Source organism: Mustelus asterias, chromosome 20 (genome assembly GCF_964213995.1).
Source record: "Mustelus asterias chromosome 20, sMusAst1.hap1.1, whole genome shotgun sequence".
NCBI lineage: Eukaryota > Metazoa > Chordata > Chondrichthyes > Carcharhiniformes > Triakidae > Mustelus > Mustelus asterias.
This window is the reverse complement of record NC_135820.1, coordinates 174238-198436: the sequence shown is the minus strand read 5'-3', so window position 1 is coordinate 198436 and position 24199 is coordinate 174238. Positions and strand designations below refer to the sequence as shown.

The 24199-nt window shown below is 46.9% G+C and overlaps 1 protein-coding gene across 1 annotated transcript in view; it reads right to left on the bottom strand.

The window, feature by feature from the left end:
* Nucleotides 1-242: 242 nt before the first annotated feature.
* The window catches only part of LOC144508366 (sialic acid-binding Ig-like lectin 13), a 94967-nt gene continuing 71010 nt past the window's right edge, over nucleotides 243-24199 (bottom strand). The window contains exons 4-9 of the mRNA XM_078236220.1: nucleotides 22078-22371; nucleotides 20948-21229; nucleotides 11259-11355; nucleotides 10109-10151; nucleotides 9427-9534; nucleotides 243-2135 (exon numbers count right to left, since the gene is read on the bottom strand). Coding sequence (XP_078092346.1) covers nucleotides 2028-2135; nucleotides 9427-9534; nucleotides 10109-10151; nucleotides 11259-11355; nucleotides 20948-21229; nucleotides 22078-22371 — 932 coding nt within the window. The 3' untranslated portion in view covers nucleotides 243-2027. The remainder of the gene's footprint in view (nucleotides 2136-9426; nucleotides 9535-10108; nucleotides 10152-11258; nucleotides 11356-20947; nucleotides 21230-22077; nucleotides 22372-24199) is intronic.

The following is a 24199-nucleotide window of genomic DNA, read 5'->3' as shown; positions in this document are numbered from 1 at the left end:
GTTCTAGGTGTGAACGATACTTGAAGTAAATATGGACAAGTTGAATTTTTTGCAAGGAAGTAAGACGTGGGTAGAAATTTGCATTTGGAGTTAAAGAAGGTTGTTGTGTTTGGTTTGTTAAGGCCCAGGCCAGAAACTCCAAGGTGTTTTGTGAAGTTAGCCTAGACCCTTTGATTTTGGCAATGTTGAGCATAAGATGTTTAACTCCAGGTATGATTCAAGTAACCCACGAGGAAGCTTTTATCAAACAAAGTTTATTTAAAAACACCTGGAGAATATACAGAAAGAATTAGCATATATTTCACACATTACAAGACTTAAACATGACACAGTATAATGCATAACAGCTAGCTATCTCTGTTCTTCCAATATAAAAGCAATACCCCATAGGTATACATCTTTCTTCAGAATTAGTTAGCACTAATAGAAATATGCTCAAACGATTCCAGATTTCCAGCTTTTAACACCTATAGACAGAAATCCAAACAGACATTTTCAGAGTAGAATATACCCTCAAGACAGCAAACCAGAGAAGTAAATCTAATCTCTAACAGCTCCCAGTCTTCAGACTTCAGAGACAGTAAAGGATACCTCCCTCTCTCTCTCTAGAGCTTCCAAAACAGCAGCACTTAGACAACAGAATCTCCAAATCCAGAGAGGGGAAAACAGAGACACTGCTCTCTCTCTCTCTCTCAAGTCCAACCAGCATCTGAAAACAACCAAGCTGGAATTGTCTGTGAAAGCCTAGCTGTCCCCAGTCATATCACCTCACCTGTCAATCATCACAATCAAGCTCTAATCTGCAATCCCAGGGGAATACTAAAAGAACAGACCACTGCATTAGTTCAGATTAATGTCAATTATACTGCTTCAGTAGCCATAGAGGACACAGCTGCAGACGTAACAGCACCAATAGAATGGCAGGGACTGCTAGAAACATCCTGCAGAGATAAATGATTAAAATACATTTCTATAAAGCACAGTGTCATCACAGATTGTTATATTTCAAGGGACGTTCAAAGAGATTTACAACAAAAAAGTGATTGGTTATTGAATTGTGTTTTATCTGAAATTGGGCGCAGGAAGGAGAACAGAAAAGATTATCCTTTCTTCTGGGAAAGGATAAGGATAGTGGAATAAAAATGAATGAAGGAAAAGCTAGCTAAGGAGAGATGTGAAAGCTGTGGGTGGGAGAGCGAAGGGGAGGACATATAAGCTTTCTTGCAATGCTGCTCTCTGCTGTGAAAAGTGCTGTGAAGTGACAAAGGGAAGCATCCTTCCGCCAACACAGAGCACTGTCTACTTTCATTCAGAAAGCAAGATTTTGTTTTTAAGTTTCTTAAATATTCACAGCAGAGTGGGGGTAAGCTGGAAGTCCTGTGAGATACCTTCCCTATAGTAACAATAAGTTTGCCTTGTGGCAAAATTACTGGAATATCTAACAGATTAAATATCTACAAGGGATTGTTGCCTAAAGGGGTGTTTATTTGTGAGTCGGCTAAGTAGGAAGTTTTTTTGGGGGGGAAATGTTCTTTAACACTAATTTTAACTTTGTAAATGTAATCTTGTGCATTTAAGTTTTCTTTTATTGCTAAATGTTTTAATTTAATATTTAAAATCCCCATCTTTTTACTGGAATTTAGGGTGTGGCTGCTGACTTGAGCACATGTATCTCCTCGTGGTCAAAATGCAAAAAGGAAACAGTTGTGATGAACTTGCCCAGGTTTTCCTTTGGGATTTGATTTGCACGGCAGTTACCACCTGCTGAACCATTACGGGAAGGTGTTTTCCAACAGTGAGGGACAACCCTGAAGGAGCAGGTACAAATTAAAACACAGAGAATCATCTCACATAGATCTTCTTTCAACTCTGTGAGATAACATTAATGTGAGGAAATTCCATCTGATTATGTGGAGATGAACTATTTCTTGGGAATGAGGACTTGTGGTTTGTAGGAAGATAAACTTGTAGAAAGTTTTGAATGATTCTTCCTGTGCTCTCCCCACACTGTATCTCATCCTTGCTGTTTATTTATTTGCATAAATAGAATTCTTATCAGTATCACAGTTTGCGTAGACATCATCCACTTGATATGAATTGACTCGATGGGTGGGTTTCATTTCCACATCTTTCTTCTGTAAGAGAAACAGAAATGATCAGAATGACGCTCAGAGTGATCTGTGTTTAGTATTATGCTGTCCAATTGCGGAATCACATCCGACGTCAAACACTGTTTTTTGAGTTTTGCAAGCTGCTTGGGTGCGGTTTGTCCATTGCAAACTGGTGAATGGGCATACTACTTGATACGATCCATCAGTCTTTGGGCCGTTCGGCCAACATATCTGGCATCACATCGTCACTGAAATTCATATCTCAACTTGCTCATTTGTGTGATGGGCAGAATGTCTGTTTGGCTCGATGGCAACTTGTCAGAGACGAATTCCACTCGTGTTGCTACAGCATTGCAGCAGCTTAGCAAAAGCGAGCTTCACCTGTTGCACAAATGCTTGAGATACCTTCCCCCTCCAGGGTAATCTGAGCTAGACTGGGCACATTTCAGAGCTGAAAATGACAGCCTTAGGCCGCTCATGATTTTGCACGAAATACATGGTGAAATGATTTGATCAGGGAAGCCCCTCTGTGTCCCCCAGGACCATTACTCATGGGCTGGTGAGACAGACTAGTAGGTTGAAAATTCAAGCAAGTAAAATTCAAGACTTTGCAATTGAACAGAGGCTGTTCCTTCCCTGAGTTTGCTGCTGATGGGCCCCTATCAGCAGAAAATGAGGGAGAGAAATGGTCTCCGATTGGAGGTGCACTGAGTGTGCTGAGGATTGCCAAGCGCAAGGGACACAATGCTGTGGCAGGGCTGTTGCCCGGGAGAGCAAAATTGTGTCGGGCCCGAGGAGGATGAAGTTGTGTCGGGTTCGGGGAGGATGAGGTTGTGTCGGGTTCGGGGAGGATGAGGTTGTGTCGGGTTCGGGGAGGATGAGGTTGTGTCGGTCCCAGGGAGGATGAGGTTGTGTCGGGTTCGGGGAGGATGAGGTTGTGTCGGGTTCGGGGAGTATGAGGTTGTGTCGGGTTCGGGGAGGATGAGGTTGTGTCAGGTTCGGGGAGGATGAGGTTGTGTCGGGTTCGGGGAGGATGAGGTTGTGTCGGGTTCGGGGAGGATGAGGTTGTGTCGGGTTCGGGGAGGATGAGGTTGTGTCGGGTTCGGGGAGGATGAGGTTGTGTCGGGTTCGGGGAGGATGAGGTTGTGTCGGGTTCGGGGAGGATGAGGTTGTGTCGGGTTCGGGGAGGATGAGGTTGTGTCGGGTTCGGGGAGGATGAGGTTGTGTCGGGTTCGGGGAGGATGAGGTTGTGTCGGTCCCAGGGAGGATGAGGTTGTGTCGGGTTCGGGGAGGATGAGGTTGTGTCGGGTTCGGGGAGGATGAGGTTGTGTCGGGTTCGGGGAGGATGAGGTTGTGTCGGGTTCGGGGAGGATGAGGTTGTGTCAGGTTCAGGGGGATGAAGTTGTGTCGGGTTCGGGGAGGATGAGGTTGTGTCAGGTTCAGGGGGATGAAGTTGTGTCGGGTTCGGGGAGGATGAGGTTGTGTCGGGTTCGGGGAGGATGAGGTTGTGTCGGGTTCGGGGAAGATGAGGTTGTGTCGGGTTTGGGGAGGATGAGGTTGTGTCGGGTTCGGGGAGGATGAGGTTGTGTCGGGTTCGGGGAGGATGAAGTTGTGTCGGGTTCGGGGAGGAAGAGTTTGTGTCGGGTTCGGGGAGGATGAGGTTGTGTCGGGTTCGAGGAGGATGAGGTTGTGTCGGGTTCGGGGAGGATGAGGTTGTGTCGGGTTCGGGGAGGATGAGTTTGTGTCGGGTTCGGGGAGGATGAAGTTGTGTCGGGTTCGGGGAGGATGAGGTTGTGTCGGGTTCGGGGAGGATGAGTTTGTGTCGGGTTCGGGGAGGATGAGGTTGTGTCGGGTTCGGGGAGGATGAGGTTGTGTCGGGTTCGGGGAGGATGAGGTTGTGTCGGGTTCGGGGAGGAAGAGTTTGTGTCGGGTTCGGGGAGGATGAGGTTGTGTCGGGTTCGAGGAGGATGAGGTTGTGTCGGGTTCGGGGAGGATGAGGTTGTGTCGGGTTCGGGGAGGATGAGTTTGTGTCGGGTTCGGGGAGGATGAAGTTGTGTCGGGTTCGGGGAGGATGAGGTTGTGTCGGGTTCGGGGAAGATGAGGTTGTGCCGGGTTCGGGGAAGATGAGGTTGTGTCAGGCCTGGAAGCGATGAAGTTTCAGCCTGGAGTTCAGAGAGGAGGCAGTGTCTTGGTGAGGATATGGGAGTGAGGGAGAGTGATTTTGGTGAGGTGTGTGAGTTTTTGCTGGCGTGCAAGTCTGCAATCGAGAAGGACCCTGCGTGCAGGTGTAAGAGAATGATTGTGTGTGTGTGTGTGTGTGTGTGTGTGTGTGTGTGTGTGTGTGTGTGAATGTGTCGAAGTGAGAGTGTGCATATCTGCAGGCACTGAGAATGTGTGGGAGTGAGAAAAAAAGTGGGTGAATGTGAGAGGGTGAGTATGTGAGACTGAGCGTGAGTGTGAGACTGAGCGTGTGTGTGAGACTGAGCGTGTGTGTGAGACTGAGCGTGTGTGTGAGACTGAGCGTGTGTGTGGGACTGGGCATGTGTGGGACTGAGCGTGTGTCTGAGACTGAGCGTGTGTGTGGGACTGAGCATGTGTGTGAGATTGAGCGTGTGTGTGAGACTGAGCGTGTGTGTGAGACTGAGTGTGTGTGAGATTGAGCGTGTGTGTGGGACTGAGCGTGTGTGTGTGACTGAGTGTGTGTGTGGGACTCAGCGTGTGTGAGACTGAGCGTGTGTGTGAGAATGAGCGTGTGTGTGAGATTGAGCGTGTGTGTGAGACTGAGCGTGTGTGTGAGATTGAGCGTGTGTGTGAGATTGAGCGTGTGTGTGAGACTGAGCGTGTGTGTGAGACTGAGTGTGTGTGAGATTGAGCGTGTGTGTGGGACTGAGCGTGTGTGTGTGACTGAGTGTGTGTGTGGGACTCAGCGTGTGTGAGACTGAGCGTGTGTGTGAGATTGAGCGTGTGTGTGAGACTGAGCGTGTGTGAGACTGAGCGTGTGTGTGAGACTGAGCGTGTGTGTGAGACTGTGCGTGTGTGTGAGATTGAGCGTGTGTGTGAGACTGAGCGTGTGTGAGAATGAGCGTGTGTGTGAGATTGAGCGTGTGTGAGACTGAGTGTGTGTGTGAGATTGAGCGTGTGTGTGAGACTGAGCGTGTGTGTGAGACTGAGCGTGTGTGTGAGACTGTGCGTGTGTGTGAGACTGAGCGTGTGTGTGAGACTGAGCGTGTGTGTGAGACTGTGCGTGTGTGTGAGACTGAGCGTGTGTGTGAGACTGAGCGTGTGTGTGAGACTGTGCGTGTGTGTGGGACTGAGCGTGTGTGTGAGACTGAGCGTGTGTGTGGGACTGAGCGTGTGTGTGGGACTGAGCGTGTGTGAGACTGAGCGTGTGTGTGAGACTGAGCGTGTGTGGGACTGAGCGTGTGTGTGGGACTGAGCGTGTGTGTGGGACTGAGCGTGTGTGTGAGACTGAGCGTGTGTGTGGGACTGAGCGTGTGTGTGAGACTGAGCGTGTGTGTGAGACTGAGCGTGTGTGTGAAATTGAGCGTGTGTGTGAGAATGAGCGTGTGTGTGAGACTGAGCGTGTGTGTGGGACTGAGCATGTGTGTGAGAATGAGCGTGTGTGTGAGACTGAGCTTATGTGTGGGACTGAGCGTGTGTGTGAGACTGAGCGTGTGTGTGGGACTGAGCGTGTGTGTGAGAATGAGCATGTGTGTGAGAATGAGCGTGTGTGTGAGACTGAGCTTGTGTGTGAGACTGAGCGTGTGTGTGAGAGTGAGCGTGTGTGTGAGACTGAGTGTGTGTGTGAGAATGAGCGTGTGTGTGGGACTGAGCGTGTGTGTGAGATTGAGTGTGTGTGAGACTGAGCGTGTGTGTGAGACTGAGTGTGTGTGTGGGACTGAGCGTGTGTGTTGGACTGAGCGTGTGTGTGAGACTGAGTGTGTGTGTGGGACTGAGCGTGTGTGTGAGATTGAGTGTGTGTGAGACTGAGCGTGTGTGTGAGACTGAGTGTGTGTGTGAGACTGAGCGTGTGTGTGAGACTGAGTGTGTGTGTGGGACTGAGCGCGTGTGTTGGACTGAGCGTGTGTGTGGGACTGAGCGTGTGTGTGGGACTCAGCGTGTGTGTGGGACTCAGCGTGTGTGTGAGAATGTGAGTGTGTGTGAGACTGAGCGTGTGTGTGGGACTGAGCGTGTGTGTTGGACTGAGCGTGTGTGTGAGACTGAGCGTGTGTGTGAGACTGAGCGTGTGTGTGAGACTGAGCGTGTGTGTGAGAATGAGCGTGTGTGTGAGAATGAGCGTGTGTGTGGGACTGAGCGTGTGTGTGAGAATGAGCGTGTGTGTGAGAATGAGCGTGTGTGTGGGACTGAGCGTGTGTGTGAGACTGAGCGTGTGTGTGAGACTGAGCGTGTGTGTGAGACTGAGCGTGTGTGAGAATGAGCGTGTGTGGGACCTGAGCGTGTGTGTGAGACTGAGCGTGTGTGTGAGACTGAGCGTGTGTGTGGGACTGAGCGTGTGTGTGGGACTGAGCGTGTGTGTGAGACTGAGCGTGTGTGTGAGACTGAGCGTGTGTGTGAGATTGAGTGAGTGAGTGAATGAGTGTGAGGAAGAGTGAGTGAGCGTGCAGGAACGTGTGGGAGTGAGTGTCTGCCTTACTCCCAATCTCTCAGGTTCCTCACTCTCACCAGCACACACACACTCATACTCTCAACACACACACACACATACTCACACAAAGACACACACACACTCACATTTACACACGTACGCGCGCACACACACACTTGCGTGCTCGCACAGATACACACACACACACACAAACACACATACACACACACAGGCACACACACAGGCACACACACACGCACATACACACACACATACATAGACACTCACCCTCACTCACTCTCACACGCACGCACACACGTAGACACACACAATCACTCACACACTCACTCACACACGCACTCACACTCAGGGTGAGTGAGCACCCTGAGATTGGGGATGAGATGGACATGCACACGACCAATCCTCTCACAATCTGGTCACTTTTGCTCGTGACTCTGTTGTTAAATTCACGATTTATTGCTGTGATGTTGCTTTCTTTTTGCTCAACAATTGTTTCTTTTCTCAATGCCACAACATTGGTTTGAGATTCAGTTTAATAGTCTGCCAAACCTTTTCACTCTGAAATGTACTCATCCGCCCTGGAGTGAGAACAAAATGCAAAGTGGCTCCCTGAGTGAAAAGGTGAAACAAGCCTGTTCTAGAACATTCTTGTCAATTTGGTTGTCTTGCTTGATGTGAAGATGAACAGCCCCCAAAATTCCTAAATGTCCTTCATTGCAGGCTCCAATAATTTCTTGTTTCATGCTCGGGCAACGGAATAACTACTGTTGGAGGACTTGCAAACTACTCCCACTCGTGTTTTGACTCTCGCTATTCTCAATTTCTGACATTCATACTGACTCGACTCCAGAATCCTTTCTCACTAATATCCTCATGTCATCCTTTATTGTCAGGACTATTCCACCTCCTTTTCCCTTTTGTCTGTCTTTCTGAAATATTCCGCACCCTGGAATATTTATTTCACAACCATGATCATGTTTGTGACCAGAGAGGGGGGACTTTTCACTCACCTTTTCGTCAGTGACGTAACGGGAAATCTCAACGTTCAACATCTGGGACATCACTGTGCTACATTATCATCACCAGCCTCTCTGCACACACCACTCCTGCCCCCATAATAACATTCATTCACGTCAGCATGAAGGTAGAATGGCATGAACTGTGACTGACCTCACACAGTGCGCACCTGAAGCAGACCCTCCCCAGAGGAGCTCCGGTGAGGGATTGCTCATGGGGAAGAGGATCATGACCAGACAGTGACAGGGTTCAGTGCCAGGGGTTAGTGCCCAGACAGTGCCAGGGGTTCAATGCCCAGACACTGTCCAGACAGAGCCCAGACAGTGTCAGGGGGCAGTGCCCAGACAGTGCTAGGGGCAGTGCCCAGATAGAGCCAGGGGGCAGTGCCCAGACAGTGCCAGAGGCAGTGCATGGACAGTGCCAGAGGCAGTGCATGGACAGTGCCAGAGGCAGTGCATGGACAGTGCCAGAGGCAGTGCATGGACAGTGCTGGGGAAGGGCTGTTGAGTGGGGGAGGGTTCCATATGATCTTTTGTGCACTGGGGCCACGATCTATAAAGCACTAAGTTGCTGGCGGGCAGTCTCAGTTCAGGTTGCTTCACGAGCATGACTTATTGGGACCCTTCGCTTGCCATTTCTTTTTCTATGCTCCCAATAATATGTTGGAGAAAGTGCGGACAGCGCCAACATCGCTTTTCCCCTTTGCTGCCGTACTCCACCAAATACAGTACAGGCAAAATTCCCCTGTCTGTCTCTGTAATGACAATTCGATCAAACTCATTGACCTCTATTAATGCCACTAATTCATCTTATTATGCATGCTTCATACATTCAGATAAAGAAGCCCTAATTTCATTTATAAATTCTATTTCCAGGAATGACCTTATTCACAAATGTATGTTTTTCTTATTAAACTCTCCTTCCCTAACAGTCCCACTCTGCCTGCCTTTAACAACATTACGACCTTGACCTTTCTCTTTGCATTGCTAAGTCTCCCTCGACCCAATTGGTGTTGGGTTTGAGGTGTGCTCAGTTTTGGTGTGCCAATCATCACAGAGGCACAACTGGAGCAACCACATGAATAACCGGCAACGTGAGGGGCTGAGTATTGTGGTACAGTGGTTAGCACTGCTGTCTCACAGCGTCTTGGACCCAGGTTCAATTCTGGCCTCAGGTCACAGTGTGGAGTCTGCATGTTCTCCCCGTGTCTGCGTAGTTTTCCTCTGGGTGTCTAAAGATGTGTAGGTTAGGTGGATTGACCGTGCTAAATTGCCCTTAGTTTCCAAAGATGCGCAGGTTAGGCAGATTGGCCATGCTAAATTGCCCCTTAGTGTCCAAAGATGCGCAGGTTAGGTGGATTGGCCATGCTAAATTGCCCCTTAGTGTCCAAAGATGCGCAGGTGAGGTGGATTGGCCATGCTAAATTGCCCCTTAGTGTCCAAAGATGCGCAGGTTAGGTGGATTGGCCATGGTAAATTGCCCCTTAGTGTCCAAAGATGTGCGGGTTAGGTGGATTGAACACGGTAAATGTGTGGGGTTACGGGAAGAGGAGGGGGCGAGGGGTGAACCCGGGTGAGATGCCCTGTCAGAGAGCCGGTGTGAATCGATGGGCTGGATGGTATCCTTCTGCCCTGTCGGGATTCTATGTGTATCCTGAAGCATTTAACTTACCTTCTGATTTCTCAGAGCCCCTGTCACCTCACAGTTTTCATAAAAAGGACCCCGACATTCATCGATACGACTGTTCAGTTTAGTTTCCTGTTTCCCATCGCCTCTTTTCTGTAATAGAAATAAATATGGACAGAGTAACAGTCAACATGATCTGTCCTTCGTCTTGGCAGCGATTATTGGTGGAGTAAGTTCCAGATTTCCACTCCCCTTTGTGCAGCCAGTGCTTCCTGATATCACTCCTGAACGGCTTGGCTCAAATTTTCATAACTTGCCCCCTAGATTCTGGAATCCCCCCAGCACCAACCCCTCCAAACCACCACCCCCCAGCCCCGCCCCCCCCCCCCCCCCCCCCCCGCAACCCAGAGGAAATGGGTATTCTCTATCAACCCTATAAAATCCTTTAATCATCTCAAATCCTTCAATTAGACTATCCCTTCTGTACCCAAGGGTAACAAACCTCATGGTGCAACCTTGTACGAGAAAGATGTTCTGTACGACAGACTGGAGCCTCAAAGCCAGATCTCAATAATCAGTGGAAATCTTTCAAAGGCATCAGTCATTGGAATCTGTCTTTATAAAGTCACAACTTCAACAAAGGACAATGTTGGTCGTGGAAGCGAATTCCAATCGTTCCGTTACTTACCCGGGACCTGTCCGACTGCTCGCCTGGGGAGTAACTGACCTGCTCTGCTTGGGCTGAATGTCCTCTTCCTGTGCAGCTCCCTCTGTGTGTTTAATTAGAAAGGGTTGATGTGTCACTGTGAGTTGAAATGAAGAAGTGGGGAATGAGTGAAAAGCCTTTTATTGAAATGTCTTGCACCGTGAGCATAATGTTAACTCTTTGTGTGCTGATGCTGTGACGTGATTCCAGTGTAAAGCTGGGCAGTCGTTGACAGAGTTTTCTTTCACTGCTCACTCCAGATATGAAGGTGGATCTTTGGAAGGAGCAGATCTTGCTCAGCACTGTTTAAAAATGTGAGAATCTGGACAATGTGTGAGAGAACGAGAGAGAGAATGAGAAGGAGAGCAGTGGTGAAGAAAGGAGAGAGAGTGAGTGAGACTGAGAAAATGGAAAGGGCTTGCATCAACTGAACCACTGAGGATAGAAAGGGTTGCATTTATATAGCCCCTTTCACAACAATAGAAGTCCCAGATACTGATTGAGGGCTGCATTGTTGGATGAGATATATAACCGAGATATTAATCCAAATGTTCTTGTTAAAGATTCCACAATCACTAATAGGAGAAGAGTGAGGAGAAGCACTCCCCAGCACCCTGAGGCCAAAGTGTATTCCAAAACTAACATTGGTTACAAAATATTATCTAGGTCATGGTCACTTTGTTATTTGTGGGAATTTGCTGTACACAAGTTAACTGCTGCGTTTCCTACATTGCAACACTGGAAAAGTACCTCAATGGCTATAATGTGAAAGGTGCTATCAGAATGCAAGTTATTTCTACTGTTAGGTTCCTGGACCAGAACACCAAGGTATATTATGAAGCCAGACTAGACTCCAACAGTTTTTCTATAAGTTCTAACTTATCACTATTTCAGTTCCAAGTCAGCATCAGTCTTCCCATAGACTTAAACCCACTTTAAATATAGTTACAAACACCAGCCTATTAGCTGTAACACATGGCCAAGATGAGTAATTATCCTGCTTTTCCAGCATCTGAACTGTATGTTTCCCAGACACAATGACTCACTGTCGGAAGAAAAACTGAACTTTAAAACATTCCACAGAAACATAGAATATATCAATAACACAGTGTCATCACACAACAGAGAGAGAAGATTGGTGCAAACCAACAAATTAAACCTTCACGCTTACTTTCTCACACACTTGTAGATGATGAATCCAATCAGTCCAACGCACAAAGTGATTCCAGCTCCAAGCAATCCTGTTATCCATTGGTTGAAATTTTGATCTGTAAAAATAGCCAATGAGTGATTCCAGTACAGTTTTAGAATGGTTCTCAGATGTACATGTAGTCATTCTGAGCTTGTAAAGTGATATCTGTCTATACGTGTAAGGTCGAGACAAGTTGCATTTACCTCAACAATATTTATATCCTATATTTGTATACGCTGGTTTCTGTAAGTAGGAATCATATATAACTAAGGTGCCAAATAGCTGAGCTGACACATCCATGCTAAATAGTGGAAGCAGCATGTTATAGGCAGCGTTAAGTGATCCCATAACCAACGGATCAGATCCAAACTCTGCAGTCCTGCCACATCCAGTCGTGAATGGCGGTGGATAATTAAAGAACTAACTAGAGGAAGAAGCTCCACAAATATCCCCATTCTCAATGATGAGGGAGTGCAGTGCAAAGATTCTATAATAACGTTCAAGAGCCATCTGGATAGATGCATGAATAGGCAGAGAATAGAGGGATATGGACCACCTTGAGGCAAGAAAATATTAGATTAGAGAGGCATCTATGTCGGCACAGACTTGGTAGGCCAAAGGGCCCGGTACTGTGCTGTACTCTTCTTTGTTCAGGCTGAAGCATTTGCACCTTCTTCAGCCAGGAATGTCGAGTGGATGATTTATCCCAGTGGTCTCCAGCATCGCAGATGTCAGTCTTCAGCCAATTTGATTCACTCCATGTGTTAGCAAGAAATGGTTAAAGGCACTGGCTGCTGCCTGGGCTATGGGCTCTGATAACACCCTGGCAATGGTATTGAAGCTTGTGCTCCAGAACTTACTGCAAAACCAACCCAGCCAATTACTGCGCCATCAGTCTACTCTCAATCATGAGCAAAGCGGGGGAAGGTGTCATCAACAGTGCTATCAAGCGGCACTTACTGTGAAATAACCTGCTCCTTGGATTCTGGCCAAGACCACTTATCTTCACTCCTGATGGCCTTGGCCCAATCATGTACAAAATAACAGAATTCCAATGGTGAGGTGAGAGTGGCTGCCTTTGGTGTCAAGGCAGCATTTGAGTGTGGCGTCAAGGAGCCCTGTCATACCTGACGCAAAGGAAGATGGATGTGGTGGTTGGAGGTCAACCATCTCCACTCCAGGACGTCACTGCAGGAATCCCTCAGGGTGGTGTCCAAGGCCTGACCATCTACATCACTGACCTCCCCCGCAACATAAGGTCAGATGTTGGGATGATGTCTGAATTTGCACCATGTTCAGCACCATCGTTGGCTCCTGAGACAATGAAACAGTCCATGCCTGCATGCAGTAAGAAGTGGATAAGTGAGACGGCATGGTGGCGCAGTGGTTAGCACTGCTGCCTCACAGCGCCAGGGACCCAAGTTCGATTGCCGGCTTGGGTCACTGTCTGTGTGGAGTTTGCACATTTTCCCCATGTCTGTGTGGGTTTCCTCCCACAGTCCAAAGATGTGCAGGTTAGGTGGATTGGCCATGTTAAATTCTCCCTCAGTGTACCTGAACAGGTGCCAGAATGTGGTGACTGGGGGATTTTCACAGTAACTTCATTACAGTGTGAATGTAAGCCTACTTGTGACTAATAAATAAACTTCTACTTCTATAACATTCAGGCTTGGACTGATCGGTGGCAAATAACATTCATGCCACATGATTGCCAACTAATGACCATCTCCAACAAGCTAGTGCCTTTATTTTCAGAACATATAATTTCAGACATGTCTTTGTGACCTCGCACTAGAGTGCTGTGAGTTTGGTGAGTTGAGTGGATTTATTAATTCTCTTTCTAATTATCTAATATTGTTTGTATTTAATATTTAACTGCAAGTGCCATTTAAATTCTAAATCACATCTAGGTGACCCAGCAGGCAGAGAGAAGGTGTGCACTGTGGAGCAGCTGCAGATAGTTAAGGAAGGAAACTACATGAGCTGTTTTTTCTGTACCTGGGCTCAACTCGTGCCTTTACATTCAAAACATATAAATTCAGATATTTCAGTACAACCCAGCACTGGAGTGCGACCTGAGTGGAATACTGGGAGTTTGGTGGGTTGTGGAAGTTGCGGGGGCTGGTGGGGGACAGTCCTTTGTTTTGACTAACTTTTTCACCCTCTAGAATTGCTTCTTGCTCCACTACAGGGGTAAAAAGTGCCTTTTCCCTATGTGCCTGTGGGAGAGAGAAAGCAATGCACCATAAAAGTGAGTGGGCATGGGATCCAAGGATCTGCTGCCCTGTGGATCCAGAACTGGCTTGCCCAAAGGAGGCAGAGAGTGTGTATAGATGGGTCTTTTTCTAACTTTCTAATTGGAGGTCGGTCACCAGTGGTGTGCCCCAGGGACCCTTCTGGGACCCTTGCTGTTTGTCATTTTCATAAATGACCTGGATGAGGAAGTGGAGGGATGGGTTGGTAAGTTTGCCGACGACACAAAGGTTGGTGGGGTTGTGGATAGTCTGGAGGGATGTCAGAAGTTACAGAGGGACATAGATAGGATGCAAGACTGGGCGGAGAAGTGGCAGATGGACTTCAACCCAGATAAATGCGTAGTGGTCCATTTTGGCAGGTCAAATGGGATGAAGGAGTACAATATAAAGGGAAAGACTCTTAGTACGGTAGAGGATCAGAAGGACCTTGGGGTCCGGGTCCATAGGACTCTAAAATCGGCCCTGCAGGTGGAGGAGGTGGTTAAGAAGGCGTATGGTGTGCTGGCCTTTATCAATCGAGGGATTGAGTTTAGGAGTCCGGGGATAATGATGCAGCTATATAAGACCCTCGTCAGACCCCACTTAGAGTACTGTGCTCAATTCTGGTCACCTCATTACAGGAAGGATGTGGAAAAGATTGAAAGGGTGCAGAGGCGATTTACAAGGATGTTGCCTGGATTGAGTGGCATGCCTTATGAGGATAGGCTGAGGGAGCTCGGTCTTTTCTCCTTGGACAGACGTAGGATGAGAGGAGACCTAATAGAGGTGTATAACATGTTGAGAGGCATAGATCGGGTGGACTCTCAGAGGCTTTTTCCCAGGGTGGAAATGGCTGCTACGAGAGGACACAGGTTTAAGGTGCTGGGGTGTAGGTACAGGGGATATGTTCGGGGGAAGTTTTTCACACAGAGGGTGGTGGGCGAGTGGAATCGGCTGCCGTCAGTGGTGGTGGAGGCAAACTCAATAGGGTCTTTTAAGAGACTCCTGGATGAGTACATGGGACTTAATAGGATGGAGGGTTATAGGTAAGTCTAAAAGGTAGGGATATGTTCGGCACAACTTGTGGGGCCGAAGGGCCTGTTTTGTACTGTAGTTTTCTATGTTTCTATATTATAGAAGGGTGTCCAATCCACAGACTCAGCGAAGGTCTATCCGCACTCACCACAACAGGACCGGAGGAAACTGCTTGGCTTGGGGACTTAGCAATTGCTAAATACATGCAAACAGGACTGGTGTGTATCTCGAAAGTATGGGAGCGATTCTCCCAGAAAAATTCTAAGTGTCGAATTTGTGGGAAAACTGGAGTAATTCACGCTGGTTTTTTCAGTGGGAGATCAGACTAGAATCCCCCACATGTTGTGAACTGCAGAGGCCACCAGTGTGAATCTCATTAGATTTCAGGGGGTGGGACCTATTCACACTGGAGAGGCTGAAACCAGTGATCCTTTGCACATACGCATTATCCCCTGCTATTCTGACCGCCCAACTCTCCACGGCCTGATCGCAGCCCCCTCCGTCCATTCACAGGCCAACCATCAACCCCCCCCCACCATCCAGACCACCCCAATCTCCAGAACCACCCCCCCCCCCGCCCCAAGCAGTGATGATCCCCCCCACCGCCCCCACCCCCCCCCCCCCCCCCCCCCCCCCCCACAGGCAGACCCCATCCCCCAGCCCGCTGCGATCGCTGGCCTCTCTCCAGCTCCATCCAGATCCCAATGCAGTGTGGCAGCGGGATCCCCCACCTCCACCAATCCCCCTAAGCAAAGCCCCCTTGGCACTGCCCCATGCCTGGTGGGCACCATCCCCCCACCCCCACCGCCCACCCCCTGGGTGGCCCTGATTGCCCCTGCTAGCCTCTCCCACCCCTGAAACACTTTGGCGGGGTGGGAGAGGCTAGCGGGCCCGGAGAATTCAGTCCCAGGCCTGCTAATAGCATTTAAATAGTATGTAAAATACTATTTAAATACTAGCCCCACCTCCCAGCTGATTTCAGACGCCACTGGAAATCCGGGCCTGGGAGATGCAAGCACGGTGCGAACACTCACAGGAATCCCGTGAATCGGCCGACGTACATTGTTCCCGGGCTGCTGTGCTAAAACAAAGCGCAGCAGGTTGGGAGAATCGCCCCTGTATGTTGAGTGGTGAAGATCTATTCTATTCCTAATGTTTAAACTAGTGCTGGAATTTGTGGCAAAGTATATAAAACAAAATAAATAATTGAATAAAATAATTACGTAGTTAATTAAAACACAGAGCGATGGCACGACAAGGGATGTGTCATGGCTGCCGCATGTGGGAGCTCCTGGATGCCAGTACGGTCACGTCTCCAGTCGTCTCTGGGGCATGAGCAGCTTTGGCCTTGAGTCAATTAGCTGGAGGCTGAGCTGCAGACACTGCGACACATCGCATCTCGAATACTGTGGGATTCTAATCTGTTTACTTAACGAAGGTTATTAATGCATTGGAGGCAGATCAGAGGCAGTTTGCTAGATTGATACCTGGAATGAGCAAGTTGTTTTATGTGAGTCGGTTGAACAGGCTGGGCTTGTTTCTACTGCAGTTTAGAAGAGTGAGGTGTGACTTGATTGAAGTATGTAAAATACTTGACAAGATGGACGTGGAAAGGATGTTTCCTCTTGTGGCTGAGCCCAGAACTCGTGGGCACTGTTTTAAAATTAACGCTCCCCCTTTTAGAGCAGAAATCGGGGGAATGCCTTTCTCTGAGGATTGCCCGACTTGAGAATTCTCTGCCTCAGAAGGATTCTTGTAATACAAGGGAATCAAAGATGGGGAATGTGGAATTCAAAACACAAACAGGTCAGTCATGATTTTAATGAATGTGGAGCAGGCTTGTGAGGCTGAAAGGCCTACCTACCCCCCTGCTGCTATTTCACATGTTCATCTCAGGGCTTCTTTGTTCCAGAAGCTGGCCATACCCTTTAGGATAGGCACTTCTGATTTGGAAAGTGGTCATGGACAGGAGGTGATTGCATCTGAGGGAGGTGAGGGGCCCCAGAGCATCAGCCTCTGCGATCACCAACAGGTTTGAGGTTCTTTCAGTTTGTTTGGATCAGCGTGGGGGCTGCAGGGTGGGTAAAGGTGACAGACCAGGGCACCATGGTACAGGAAGTCATTCAGGTTGGGGGGAGCAAAAAGGAATGTTGTGGTAGTCGGGGACAGTATAGTGAGGGAGATTGATACTGTTCTGTGCAGCAAAGAGAGAGAGTCCAGGTGGCTATGTTGCCTGTCCGGTGCCAGGGTTCAGGACATTTGCTCAGGGCTGGAGAGGATCTGGTGGTCATGGTCCATGTAGGGCAAATTACATAAAGTTCGATAAGATACCGCACAAAAGGCTACGTAATATGGTAGAGCCCAGGGTGTCGGGGGTAGCATGGATAGAGGATTGGCTCAGAGGGATTTGGGGGTCCTCGTATATAAATCACTAAAAGCTAGCATGCAAGTTCAGTAGGAATGCAGAAGGCAAATGGATTGTTGGCCTTTATTTCGAAGGGAATGGAGTATAAAAATAAGGAAGTCTTGCTAAAACTATACATGGCACGAGTTAGACCGCACCTGGAATACTGTGAACAGTTTTAGTCCCTTTATCTAAGGAAAGATATACTGGCATTGGAGGCAGTCCAGAAAAGGTTCACTATGTTGATCCCAGGTATGGAGGGATTTTCTAATGAGGAGAGGTTGGGTAGATTGGGCCTGTACTCACTGGAGTTCATAAGAATGAAAGGCGACCTTTTCAGACATATTGGATTCTCAAGCGGTTTGACAGGGCCAATGCTGAGAGGCTGTTTCCCCTTGTGGGAGAGTCTAGGACCAGAGGGGCATCATCTCAGAGTAATGGGTTAAGACAGAGATGGGGAGGGATTTCTTTTCTCAGGGAGTAGTAAAGCTATGGAATTCTTTACCACAGAGAGTTATCAAGACAGAGTCATTAGGTATGTTCAAGGCTTAGATCGACAGATTTTTAATCAGTAAGGGAATTGAGGGTTATAGGGATTAGTGGGGAAAGTGGAGTTGTGGATTATCACATCATATCAGTCATGATCTCATTGACTGGTGGAGCAGACCCAATGGGTCGAATCTGAACCATGCAGGGACTGGTGTTCTAGTGAGCCACATAATTAGAAATGTAAATCGGGGTTTGAACGAAGCAGTGGTCACAAGTGATCAAATTTGAGAAGATGTGGTAAATCAAACAGTACACACAAAGCAGGAGAGAATGTTACTAACATGGGAAATAATAAACGGACCATGACAGGAAGGGACGGAGAGCACAAATCTAAGAGTAAATTCACAGATAAGGCTAGACGTTAGAAAAATCATAAAAGGCTCTGTATCTGAATGGATATGTAGCATTTGGAATAAAACAAATGAACAGAGAGCACAAATAGAAATAAATATGTACAATCTGAAAGCCATAAAAGAGACATGGGTACAGGATGACCTGAATATTGAAGGGTACACTCTTTAGGAAGACAGCAAGTAAAAAAACGGGGGAAATGTGGCTCTGTTAGTTGATTATAACATTAGCATTTTAGAGAGAGATGACCTATGTTCAGGAAACCAGGATGCAGAAATGGTTTGGATTGGGATGAGAAATGATAAGGGCAAGAAGTTACTTGTGGGAGTTGTGTACAGGCCTCTTAACAGTAACCACAAGATAGAGCACAGTGTGAAAGGAAGACATAATTGGAGCTTCTCAGAAAGCTACAGCGTTAATCATGGGATATTTTCATCTATATATAGAATGGAAAAACAGATGGGTAAAGGTAGATGAAGAGTTCATAGAAAGGTTACAGGATAGTTTCTTAGAACAGCATCTTCTGGAGCCAACCGGAGTGTAGACTATGCCAGACCTGGTATTGTGAAATAAGATAGGATTAATTGATAAGTTTATAGTGAAGGTAGTAATGATCATAATATGATTGAATTTGACATTCAGTTTGAGGGAGAGAAGAGTGGGTCCAAGGCTAATGTTTCAAATTGAAATAAGGGGGATTACGAGGGCATGAATGCAGAGCTGGCTAAAGTTAACTGGCTAATGAGGTGAAGAGAAGTCAATAGAGATGCAGAGGCAGACATTGAAAAGGATATTTCAGAATACAGAGAATAGGGACATTCCCGTGAAAAAGAAAGATTCCAAGGGGAGGATCCATCATTCGTGATTCACTAAAAAAAGTTAAAGACATAATTAAACTTGAAGAAAAGGCATATAATTGCACAAAGATGGATGGCAGGTTAGATTATTGAACAAAATGCAAAGAACAACAAAAACAATAAGGGAGGAAAATAAGAGTATGAGAGAAAGATGGCTAGAAATATAAAGATGGATAGGAAGAGTTTTCATGGATATTTAAATAAGAAGTAAACTAACAAAGTGAGTGTTGGTCCTATAGAAAGTGAGTCTGGGGAACTAATAATGAAAAACAGGGAGATGGCAGATGAATTGAACAGGTATTTTGCATCAGTCTTCACTATAAAGGATACAAGGAACATTCCAGAAATAGTTGTAAATCAGGAATTGGAAGGAAGGGAGGAACTCAAAAAAGGGCACTTAGAAAAAGTCAAGACAAGCAGGTTTTGTGCAATGGAAATCACGTTGATCTAATTTATTGGAGTTCTTTGAAGGAGTCACACGTGATGTAGCTCAATGGGAATTGGTGGATGTGTCGTACTTGGATTTCAGAAGGCATTTGATAAGGTGCCACATCTAAGGTTATTAAGGAAGTGAAATGCTGGTGTTGGTGGGTGACTCATTGACATGGATGGAAGATTGGCTAGTGTACAGGATGTGGAGATGCCGGCATTGGACTGGGGTAAACACAGTAAGAAGTCTCACAACACTAGGTTAAAGTCCAACAGATTTATTTGGTAGCAAATACCATAAGCTTTCGGAGCACTGCTCCTTCGTCAGATGGAGTGGAACTGTGCTCTCAAACCTCACACCTGGTCTTGCAGAATCTCACTAGCTGTTCTGTCTGGAGACAATACACATCTCTTTAACCTGTGTTGAATGCTCCCTCCACCCGCATTGTCTGTACCTTTAAGACCTGGCTGGCTGTAGAGATTTGCATTCTAATTAATATTCTGTAACTTGATTTCTGTGTCTGTGCACTGTTTGAGAGCACATTTCCACTCCATCTGACGAAGGAGCAGTGCTCCAAAAGCTTATGGTATTTGCTACCAAATAAACCTGTTGGACTTTAACCTAGTGTTGTGAGACTTCTTACTAGTGTACAGGAAACAGAGAGTAGGCATAAATGAACCTTTTTCTGGTTGGCAGGATGTGATGAATAGTGTACAACAGTGATCAGTGCAAGAGTCTCACCTTCATATAATTTATATCAAAGACTTGGATGAAGGGACCAATGGTACGGTTGCTAAACATGCTGATGACCCAAAAAAGGTAGGAAAGTAAGTTGTGATGAGGACACTTTGAGGCAACAAAGGGATATAGATAGATTAAGTGAGTGGGCAAAGACCTGGCAAATTCAGTACAAAGCAGGAAGATGTGAATTTGTCCATTTTGGTAGCAAAAATAAAAGAAGCTTATTATTAAAATGGTGAGAGATTGCAGAGCTCTGAAGTGCAGAGGGATCTGGGTGTCCTAGTGCATGAATCAAAAGGCTGGTGTACAGGTCCAGCAAGTAAATAGGACAGCTATTAGAATGTTGTTGTTTATTGTGAGGGGTCACCCATTTAAGAGAGAGATGAGAACATTTTTCTCTCAGAGGGTGGTGAGTCTCCAGAACTCGCTTCCTCAAAAAGCAGTTAAAGCAAAGTCTTTGAATATTTTAAAAGTGGAAATAGATAGATTCTTGATAAGCAAGACGATTGAAGTCTATCGGGGATAGGCGGGAGGTTAGAGTAAGATCAGCCACAATCTTATTGAATAGAGGAGCAGGTTCAATGGCGGGAGTGACCTACTTCTGCTCCGAATCCAGATGTTCGTATGAGAGAATCTAACCTTCACCTCTTGACATTCAAAGATGTTGTCACCATATAAACCCCCACAGTCAACATCCTGTTACCATTGACTAGAAACTGAACTGGATCAGTCTCATAAATACTGTGGCTAAAAGAGCAGATCAGAGGCTGGAAATTCTGCAGCGAGTAACTCACCTGTTGAATCACCAGAGACTGTCCACATTCTTACAAGGCACCAGTCAGGGGTGTGTTGGAGTACTCGCCACGACTGGATGAGTGCAGCCCCAACAACAATCAAGAAGCTCGACACCATCCAGGACAGAGCAGCCCTGTGCGCCAACCTCCACAATACAGACTGCATCAAAGGTTCACCCCCACCTTCCAAATGCAATCATTTCAGATTCTGCCAAAAATGTACAAATTGCATAAGCTAATGAAAACAGGATGTCAACGTCTGTGTACACTCACGTTCCACAGTGATGGTGATGGACCCCTCCACTGCTCCATGTTCATTCTCTGCCACACACTGATAGTCTCCAGTGTGCCAGGATGTAACGTGAGGAATCACCAACCACAGCTCATTGTTGGATCTTGTGCTGTTAATTGGGACATTAAGATGTCTCCACATCAGGTTAGAAGCTGGGAAGCTCTCGACAGAGCAGATTATCACTGTAGAACTCCCCTCAATTAAATTGATCGATAAAGGGTTAATTGTATCAGGAAAAGTCATTGAGAGATTCTGTGGTGCATCTAAAAACAAATAAATATCAGTTAACTTGCATTGTGAAGCACACTGAGAGACCCTGAGAATGTGATAGGTGTGATATCAATCTAGGTTACTTTCACAAAAAGCATGTAATCTAAACAGACACTTCAGTTCAGTATTGGGGGAGTGCCGCACTGTCAGAGGGTCAGTACTGAGGGAGTGCCGCACTGTCAGAGGGTCAGTACTGAGGGAGTGCCGCACTGTCAGAGGGTCAGTACTGAGGGAGTGCCGCACTGTCAGAGGGTCAGTACTGAGGGAGTGCCGCACTGTCAGAGGGTCAGTATTGAGGGAGTGCCGCACTGTCAGAGGGTCAGTGCTGAGGGAGTGCCGCACTGTCAGAGGGTCAGTACTGAGGGAGTGCCTCACTGTCAGAGGGTCAGTACTGAGGGAGTGCCGCACTGTCAGAGGGTCAGTACTGAGGGAGTGCCGCACTGTTAGAGAGTCAGTGCTGAGGGAGTGCCGCACTGTCAGAGGGTCAGTACTGAGGGAGGGCCGCACTGTCAGTGAGTCAGTACTGAGGGATTGCCGCACTGTCAGAGGGTCAGTACTGAGGGATTGCCGCACTGTCAGAGGGTCAGTACTGAGGGAGTGCCGCACTGTCAGAGGGTCAGAGGTGATGGAACATTACATGGTCACAGAGGATGGTAAACCAATTTCCCTCTTTTTCAGGCAATTAATCCCCTGATAATATGCAATACAGAGTTCTCTCGGGTCAGTTGTTACCAGTCAACAACAGATGATCTGCTTCTCACCACGTTGTTGTTGATGGGATCTTGCTGTGCATAACCTAGACCATTACACCTCATGCAGAATGAATTATATCTGTACTTACATTGCACAGTCAGTATGAGGGTCCGCTCCAATGAAACAGATGGAGATCTCACTCTACAGGTGAGATTGTGTCCGTGGTGTTTGAGTGATGGGATCAGGGTCAGAACAGAAGTATAGGTCAGAGTGACACCATGCTGAGTTACAGTGTTTGAGACTGACCCAGGTACGTCAGTGGGAGTGTCCCAGGTTAAGACAGGTGCTGTTCCATTGCACGTTGTGTTGAAGGTGCAGCTTATGTTCACACGCTTTCCTGCAATAATTTCAGCAGGGAATATCGTGGGTTTATCTGTGAAATCTAACACACAGAGAATGGATCCTTTTAGATAAATATAACATGAAGCATCAGTTCAAATAGAAATCACAGCCCCACAAGAGAAAGCACTGTTACAAGGATGAAATCAGAACTGAGATTACCGTGATCAGGCAAGACCAAGCTGGGCTTCTTTTTTCTAGAAATGAGAAGCTGAAGGTTGACCTTATATAAAACAAGTCAATGTGGCATGTATAGAGAAGATAGTTCCACTTGTAGAGCTGACCAGAGCTAGGAGTCATCAATATAAGATATTCAGTCATCGGACTCCGACAGAAGGAGGCCATCCAGCTCATTGAGTCTGTCCCAACTCCAAAAGAACATTTTATGCAGGCCCTATTCCCATAACCCCACATATTTACCCTGCTAATCCCCTAACCTATACATCCTGTGATACTAAGGGGCAATTTAGCATGGCCAATCCACCTAACCTGCACATCCTTGGACTGTGGGAGGAAACCAGAGCACCCGGAGGAAACCCACGCAGACACGGGGAGAACATGCAAACTCCACACAGACAGTCACCCAAGGCTGGAATTAAATCCGGGTCTGACACTGAAGCAGCAGTGCTAACCACTGTGCCACTGTGCCGCCCATGTCAAGGACAGTTTGAAGTGGTCCCTCTCACTGCCCATGATCAAATAGATTTGTGTATGGATATGTGTGGTTTCTTACCCATGGAGGACTTGCATCAATTTAAACAAGGCAGCAGCAAGCTCATGTATTTAAAAATGAAGATTTGTTTCTTTCTCGTGCATTTGCTCCAGAAGTTAACAAAAAGGTTGACATCTCACTCACACGACTCATCCTCATACACAAAGAAACTAATCAGTGAAAATGGAATTTAAATCAGTCTCTATTTCAGTGCAAGCTTAATGTTTCATAGTCAAGTTTTACCTCAAATGAAAATTTCTAAAATGCAGAGATTTTTTAGTGGTTGTGAATGTTCCTCAAGTTGATCTGCCCAGAGATGGATTTCACAGGTTGCCTTCCAGGTACAACCATTGAGGGGAGAGAGAGGCTTAATTTCGCTTTCAAGATATTGTGGGTAGTTACTTCGCTGCTTAACTGGCTGCAGTGGTCAATGGTCTTCCTCTCTCTGATGGAATTCTGACTGTGTCTCTTGTGACAATACTGTGCCTTTAAGAAATGTATTTTTGTCATGATTCTTGTGCACGATCTGTTTTCACAGTTTCTTGTATTATCGGTTTCATTCTGTCTATAACCGGCATCCTGGATTGTTAATTATTGTTAATTTGCTAATTAATAGAGGAAGAGTCTATGACTATGGGGATATTGGTTACATTGGAACAATAGAGATATCGAGCTGTTAAAAACTATACTCAGAAGGGACGGGGGGAGAGCAGGAGAGCAATAGTTATTGGGGACTCGATATTTAGAGGGACAGATAGGAGGTTCTGTGGCAGCGAGACTCACGGGTGGTATGTTGCCTCCCGGGTGCCAGGGTCCGTGACGCCTCGGACCGTGTTTTCAGGATCCTTAAGGGGGAGGGGGAACAGTCACAAGTCGTGGTACACATCGGTACCAACGACATAGGTAAGAGAAGGGATGGGGATTTAAAACAGGAATTTAGGGAGCGAGGGTGGAAGCTGAGAGCCAAGACAAACCATATTGTCATCTCTGGTTTGTTGCCGGTGCCACGTGATAGCGAGTTGAGGAACAGGGAGAGAGTGCAGATAAACACGTGGCTGCAGGGATGGTGTAGGAGTGAGGGTTTCAGTTACATGGATAATTGGAGCACATTCTGGGGAAGGTGGAACCTGTACAAACAGGACGGTTTGCACCTGAACCA